The sequence below is a fragment of the Choloepus didactylus genome, chromosome 3 (assembly GCF_015220235.1).
Source record: "Choloepus didactylus isolate mChoDid1 chromosome 3, mChoDid1.pri, whole genome shotgun sequence".
NCBI lineage: Eukaryota > Metazoa > Chordata > Mammalia > Pilosa > Megalonychidae > Choloepus > Choloepus didactylus.
Window position 1 is genome coordinate 43,741,406 of NC_051309.1, and position 7,870 is coordinate 43,749,275.

A 7,870-nucleotide genomic window follows, 5' to 3' on the forward strand; every position below is an offset into this window, starting at 1 on the left:
CACATATACACCTGCAAATCCCTTGTATATGCCCCAAGATTACTGGGAGGATCAGAGTATTATTCCTATGAAGTAGTACTTTCTGTGTGCACAACTCTAAGCACTGTATGCACTTCAACTCATGAATCCTTATAACCCTAGGTCAATGTACTATTATTTTTACCCCTATTTGACAAAGACACAGAGAGGTAAAGTGATTTGCCCAAGATCACACAGCTAGTAAGTAGTAGAGCCAGATTTAAACCCAGACCAGCTAGCGCCAGTGTTCATGCTCTCACCCCATAGAGATGTGTAGAAAGATGAATGGTTGCTTCTGGAGAGGAGAAATGGGAGGCTGAAGGGTCTGCAATGGGAAGGTTTTCTGGAAAAGGAGCCTGTTTATATTCTTTGCCATTTGAATATGTTACCTGTTCAATAAACAAACAAATTGCAACTAGATTAGTTATAAAGTCCTATTAGCAATGATAGGGAATACAGGGGCAGTGTTTTCCAAGTCTTCAAGCAGCATATTTGGGTCTGGATCCTAAATATCTCAATTTCAATTCAAGTCAGTAGATATTTATTGTACACCTAACTGCATATAAGGCTCTGTACAATGTATGGTGGATATATAAAAATGATGAAACCATAGGGTTTGCTCTCAAAGGGTAAATGGAAGACTTTCAGCTTTGTTACTGAAAACGCAAAGCCAAGAGGAGGAGCTGCTTTTTGGTGCAAATGAAAGATGATGCCTAAAGTGTATTTTTTGTTGATTTAACAAACACTTTGTGACATTTACTCTGTGCCAGGGATGATTTGATCTAAGGGCTCTTTACCAGTATTAACCCATTAATCTTCACAACACATCTAAGGTCTCATATTATTTTTATCCCCATTTTACTTCTGTGGACTCTGAGGCACAGAGAGGTTAAGTAACTTGCCCAAAGTTACAAAGCAGTAAGTGACAAAGCCCAGATCACCTAGTTTCAGAGTCCATGCTTGTAACCAGTCCACTTTGTGTCTCTGAGACTGATTTGTAAAACTTCCCTTATTTATTATTTAATATTCAATCCCCACTGGAAAAAGCACAAGCCAGGACTGAGAATGAGATAATTTGGGATCCTGCCCCACCCACCCATAGTTATGACCTTAGGCTGTCTCAACCTGAACTTGGCCACTTAACTTGTTGGATGACATTGAATCAGTCACCTGCCTGTGGGCTTCCATTTCCTCATTCTTACACTAGGAAGAATGAAATTTTCCCTACTTACTTCATGTTTTAGTTTCCTGGCTGCTAAACAAATACTATGCAATGGGTTGACTTAAACAATGGGAATTTATTGATTCACAGTTTTGAGGCTAGAAGAAGTCTAAAATCAAGGCAATGCTTTCTCCCCAAAGACTGTGGCATTCTGGAGCTGGCTGTTGGTGATCCTTTGTCCTTGGCTTTTCTGTGACATGACCATGCACATGGCAGCCTCTTCTGGCTTCTCAATTCCATTGACTTCCAGCTTCTGGCTTCTCCCTCTGTGGCTTTTTGTCTTTCACTCTGCTTGTAAAGGACTCCAGTAATCTGAATTAAAACTCCGCCTGATTCATTTGGACCACAGGTTAACTGAAGTAATATCTTGGAGAGATCTTATTTATAATGGATCCACATCCACAGGAATGGGTTAAGTTTAAGAACATGTTTTTCTGGGGTACACAGCTTCAAGCCACCGCACTTCATAAAGTTATAATGAGGATGAAAGTGATGATGTATGTGAAAGTGATATTTTAAAGGTTATTTTTGAACAAATAATGCATCACACGGTCAAAGTCCCAATAATATAAAATGCTATACAATAAGAATGTCATCTCTCTGCCACTCTGATCTCCCAGGCTTCTAGAGATTAATATCATTTTTATTTTCTGTGTATCCTTTCAGAGATGTTTAGTGCATATATAAGCATATGTATGTTCTTAAGGTTATTTACATGCATCAAAATACTATATAAAATGGTGTGCTTCTGTGTATCTCTTCCTAGTGCCCAACTCCTCATTCAGTGATGTCAGATTAGTAGCTTGAAATCAACCAGGGTGTGGAAATATTTACACTACAGATATGGGCAAACACTATAAATCATCCCCTCCACCCCTTCACTCCCCCACCTCCAAACTGTTTATTAAACTTTCACCAGCATACCATTGGCTCAAACCAGCATGGGCAGTCCCAGCCTCTTGCAAGGAATCCCCTGCTTCTTTCAAACAGGAGAGTGCCTAATTAGCATCCCATTGCATGTAAATCAAGGGTACTGTGAAGAAACAGGCAATATAGACAAAGCTCTTTTACCTTCCATTTCCTTAACCAAAATAAAATAATCCTGAGTGCTCGGCCCATAGCCAAGGGCCTCTCGTGTTCCATCCTTCATTCCGATTTGTAAGAGCTAATTACAGTGAGGGGTGTGCAAAGCAACAGTCCTTAGTGTTCAGAGTGAAATAATGGCTTAGTCACCCCCAAGAGCACGATGACTCTGTATTTCTCCGCAGTGCAGAGAACAAAACTCGCAATCTGATGGCATGTAACTTTTTTCTTTTTTTTCCTAAATGAACCAGACTTTACGAATAGAAGTTTAGCTTTCCTCCACCTGCTCTGGCTCAGCCATACCAGGTAGTATATTTTCTGTCTGAATTGGCTCACAAATGGTTTTCAGAACCTGTTGGTTCACATGTTTAGTTCTGATAATATCAGAAGGAGCTGAAATCCTTGCTTTGCAAACTCACTGATTATATAGCATAAATTTGACTCGGTTTTTGTTTAGAAAAAAACAAACTTACTCCTAAAATAGAGAGCTGAACACTGGGCTTGGGATGGGAATCTCTTCTTTCCCGGTGTCTGGAACAAACCAGTGAGCCAACCTGACTGAGATCTCAGTGCCCTCTTTGTGGACTCAGGGCACTGCAGGGTGGGTTTGAACTGCTCCTGGACTCCCATTGTACATAGCCTTTTAGGACTTAAAGGATCCAGGCCTAAAGACCCCAAACACTGGCAGATTCTGCGGCCCCATCCCAAAATCAGAGGTAATTCAAAATAAAATATCCAATTAACAAACACAAAACCTTTTGGGGGGCAGTGTAACACCTTAGATAAGTCCATGGTCTCTAGAACCAGACTTCCTGGGTTTGAATCCTGGCTTCCCCTTTGATTAGTTTTGTGACCTTGGGCAAATCACATAATTTCTTCATCTTAAAAACACGGATAATTGATAGTGTATACTGTCATAGGTTGTTGTGAGGATCAAATATGTTAAAATTTGTAACAAGCTTAGAGAAATGCCTGACACACAGTAAGTGCCATATAAATGTTAATTATTCTATGAATCCTGACGTTAAGATTACAAAATTATGAAAAGTTTCATTGAAGCTGAACTACTATTTATTATTTTTCCTCTTTACTTATTTCCTAGTGCCCACGGCATGTGACCTAGCTCTAGGACACCAGCCACGGGTCTTGCAATCCAGTTCTAGAAGCCGGTCATCAAACAATCTCTCTGCAGCTTGGATTTAGAATTCAAAGTACATTCTGGTGGTTAAGAGTCAGGGCTTTGAAGTCCATTGCAGAGGGTTATTTTGTTTAACTTTTTATTTTTTAAAAATTGTAGACTTACAGAAAAAAGTTGTAAACATAGTAGAGTGTTCACAAATACTTTTCACCCAACTTCCCCTAAAGCTAACGACTTACGTACCATAGTACAATTATCAAAACCGGGAAATTCATGTAGATACAAAACTGTTAACTAAATTATAGACCTTATTTGAATTTCCTCAGTGGCCTATTCATGTCAGGATCCAATATAGGAGCCACACTGCATTTAGTTGTTGAGTCCCCTTAGTCTCCTCCGATCTGTGAGGATTGCTCAGTCTTTCCAGTTCTTTCATGACCCTGACACTACGGAAGTTCTCTGGCCAATTTGTAGAACATCTCTCAATCTGGGTTTGTCTGATGTATCTCATGATTAGACTGAAGTCTGCATTTTTGGCAAAAATACCACAGAAATGATGTTGATTCCTTGGTGTCTCATTTCAGGGCGAGCAGGACTTCAATATCTCCTGTTACAGGTGACGTTAACCTTGATTACTTGGTTAAGGTGGAGTCTCCCAGGTTTCTCCACTGTAAAGTTATTATTTTTTCCATTGTAATTAGTAAATATCTTGGGAGGAGATACTTAGAGACTGCGAAAATGTCTTGTTTCTCCTCAGACTTTCACCCATTGATTTTAGCTTCCATCAGTGGACTTACGTTACATAACCTACAGAAAAGGTGGTGTTTTCTCTCCATTTTGTCAGTGAGTAAAGTGTGGCAAAGTGTGCTCAAATCTGAGAGTCGCAGAATGAGAAAATTGTGTGAAAGAGAGCAGATGAGCTTCCGTCAGTGGATTTTCCAGGCAGCAGTTATTACTTCAGGCTTCCCAGCCATTTCTGCCACTCTCTGTGTGACAGTGAAAAAGTTATACATTTCCACTGTACCAGATTCCTCATCTAAAAAAGGGGATGAAGACAGCTACTTCACACTGTTCTGGAGGAGAGTAAATGAAATAATATGTATCAGGGGCTTAGCACAGGGCCTGACCTAAAGTAGGGACTCCTCAAATGATAGCTAAGATTAAGTATCTAACAGTTTGGTAGTTCTTCTCCTCCTCTGAGGACACTTTTCTCAGCCTCCTCTGCAGCTTCTCTCACTCTGTCTTGCCAGTCCTCTATCCCCTTTCCTCTCATTCTAGATATTTTTCTTGGATGATTTCACCCCCTTCCACAGCTTTCATGATCTGCATATGACTCCTAAATCTGCACTCACATTTTCATCTGCCTGTTGGATAGTTCTCCATGGAGGTCTCCCTGGCACTTTACACTCAGTGTGTCCCCAAACAGAACTCATTATCTTTTCGCATAAACTTGTTCCTCTTCCTGTGTTTCTAAATCTTGGTTAATGTCATCACCAGCCACTGCTCAGGCTGGAAATTTTAGAATCATCTTCAACTTCTTCCTCTCTTTCGCATCCCACATTCAACTGGTCACCAAGATTTGTCCACAGAACCTACCAATTTCTCTGGCATCTTTACTCTCCTCTTTATTGCCTTAGTCTAGAAACTCGTCATATTTTATTTGGACTGTTGCTATAAACTCCTAAGTGGTCTCCCTGTTTTGTTTATCTCTTGTCAAACTCATTCTCCTTCATGTCACCAGTAATCATAACAATGAGCATTTTTTGAGCATCTCTTCTGTACCAGGCTCTCTTTTAAGTAGCTTGCATGGAGGATCTCATCTGTTCTTCACAAAAGCCTATGACGATATTATTACTTCCATTGAGCAGGTGAGGAAACTGAGTCTTTTTAAAAGGATATGGGCATTCCAATTGTTCAGGATTTTTCAGGATTTTTTTTCAGAAAACGAATCTAAGAATCTGGCTTCATATCTCTTTTCCAGAAATGCCATAGGAAACATTATTAGTAACCTCAGAATAAAGGAAGTTTGGCTTTTTTGTTTTGTTTGTGCACTATGGAGCCTCTGTAATAACACTTACAGTTGTATCCTCCTCTGTGAAAGATTTTATACATTTTATCTGATATCTCAGTGTAATTTATTTAAGGTACTGTAAGATAGGCAGAACTACTTTAAAATACAATATGGGAAACAGCTCATATGAAAAATTATTTTGGTTGTTTCTATGCAATGCTCATTTGGACAGGGGTCCAAAAGCTTTATCATATAATAATAGAACAACAGAAAAATAGTATAAACTTAAAATAGCATGTAGAAAGAGAAATGTATACTATAATGTGTATGAGACAAGAAAAAAAATAAGAACAGTGAGGGTCAAGTATTAGCTATGCATTACATACAGTCATTACATGGTAATCCTTTGGGTGGAAAATAAGACAATGAAAGAGCCTGAAATTCCATATGGAAGAAGAGTAATACTCTAAATGCAGAATTTCTGAGCTTAAAATTTGGGGCATATGAGGCAATGACACTCCTATTTAAGATATAACCATCTTCAAATGCAGTGTCATTCACTTCCAGAATTCAAGAATTGGTCCTACCCAGCAGACCACAGGATGCCGACCTGGCATCGCTGCATTTAGACTACTTTTAAGGAGATTTGTCTCTTGTTTTGTTTTGTTTGCTATCAACATATTATAGGTAGCTTAAGTTAAGAAACAAATACGTTCAACTCACCTTGATTTCAAAGCAGAAGAGCAAAGCAAGATTATGCTAAGAAAAAAAGAAACAAATATGTTATATTAGGAGTGAATAATGGAAGAATCCAATTATCCTATTTTAAATGTTCTTCTCTAGCAAAGACTTCAAGAGAGGAAGAAAGAATAAATGTGGGATAATAGTAGCTAATTTTTGGGGTCATTGCCTTATGCCAGGCATTGATCTCAGTACTTTGCATTTGATAATTCATCTAACCTTCACAACTATCCTGTGAGATAGTTACTGGTATTATTATCTCCATGTTACAGAGAGACTAAGTGACTTGACCAAGGTCACCTGGCCAGTGAGTAGTAGAGCTGAGATTTGAACCAAGCCTGTGGCTCCAGAATATCAGTGCCCTTGACCACCACAACACAGTGCACCACAATAGAGCCCTGGCCATTCACATATTTTTCTGCTTCTTAAATAATACAAGTATAATATATATATATTTTAATATATGTTTAAAATATAATAGAAATGTAGCTCAGTCAGATGGGGGACCGAGACGCTTCTGGAAGAACCATTGCGATGGCTGCCCAAGGAGAACCCCAAGATCAGTTTAAACTTGTATTGGCTGGTGATGGTGGTACTGGAAAAACTACATTTGTGAAACGTCATTTGACCTGTGAATTTGAGAAGTATGTAGCCACCTTGGGCGTGGAGGTCCATAGCCTTGTGTTCCGTACTAACAGAGAGCCTATTAAATTCAATGTGTGGGACACGGCTGGTCAGGAGAAATTTGGTGGCCTGAGAGATGGCTATTACATCCAAGCCCAGTGTGCCATTATAAGGTTTGATGTAATAGCAAGAGTTACTTACAAGAATGTGCCTAACTGGCATAGAGATCTGGTACAAGTGTGTGAAAACATCCTCATTGTGTTGTGTGGCAACAAAGTGGATATTAAGGACAGGAAAGTTAAGGCAAAATCCATCGTCTTCCACCGAGAGAAGAATCTTCAGTACTATGACATTTCTGCCAAAAGTAACTACAACTTTGAAAAGCCCTTCCTTTGGCTTGCTAGAAAACTGATTGGAGACCCTAACTTGGAGCTTGTGGCCATGCCTGCTCTTGCCCCACCAGAGGTTGTCCTGGACCCAGCTTTGGCTGCAGAGTATGAACATGACTTAGAGGTTGCTCAGACAACTGCTCTGCCATGAAGATAATGACCTGTGAGAAAGTGAAGCTGGAGCCCAGCGTCAGAAGTCTAGTTTTATAGGCAACTGTCCTGTGATGTCAGTGGTGCAGCATGTTTGCCACTTTATTATATAGCTAAGCAGAACATGTGCTTAATCTTTGGGATGCTGAAGGAGACGAATGGGCTTTGGAGTGAATGTGGCAGTTAAAAAAAAAACTTTATTTTTTGGATCTGCATATTTAGTTGTTTTGGGACACAGTTGTTTCCTTTTTGAGTTTCAAATATAAGACTGCTACAGTCACATCACGATATTCAGTGGTGAAGTCTTGTTTGTTACTGTCATACTCATTCGTTTTCGTTTAGAATCAGAATAAAATTGTATTTCAAATATCTAAGCTAGTGAACTCATCCCTTGTTTAAAAAATTTCAAAACCATTATTAGGGAAATTTGTGCCATGTTATGCTTTAATAGCCTTTGCTGTTACTTAATTCAAAATCTATATAAGTTAGTCACC

General features: G+C 39.3%; 1 protein-coding gene across 1 annotated transcript; it reads left to right on the forward strand.

Moving 5' to 3' along the window:
• Positions 1–6,747: 6,747 nt before the first annotated feature.
• Positions 6,748–7,377, forward strand: LOC119528595 (GTP-binding nuclear protein Ran-like). Its single transcript, XM_037828921.1, has one exon. It carries the CDS (start codon positions 6,748–6,750, stop codon positions 7,375–7,377), a length of 630 nt encoding a protein of 209 aa, XP_037684849.1.
• The last annotated feature ends 493 nt before the right edge of the window (positions 7,378–7,870 follow it).

Excerpts from the sequence above, each read along its gene's own strand:
- LOC119528595 (XM_037828921.1), top strand. The coding sequence starts at position 6,748 with ATGGCTGCCCAAGGAGAACCCCAAGATCAGTTTAAACTTGTATTGGCT.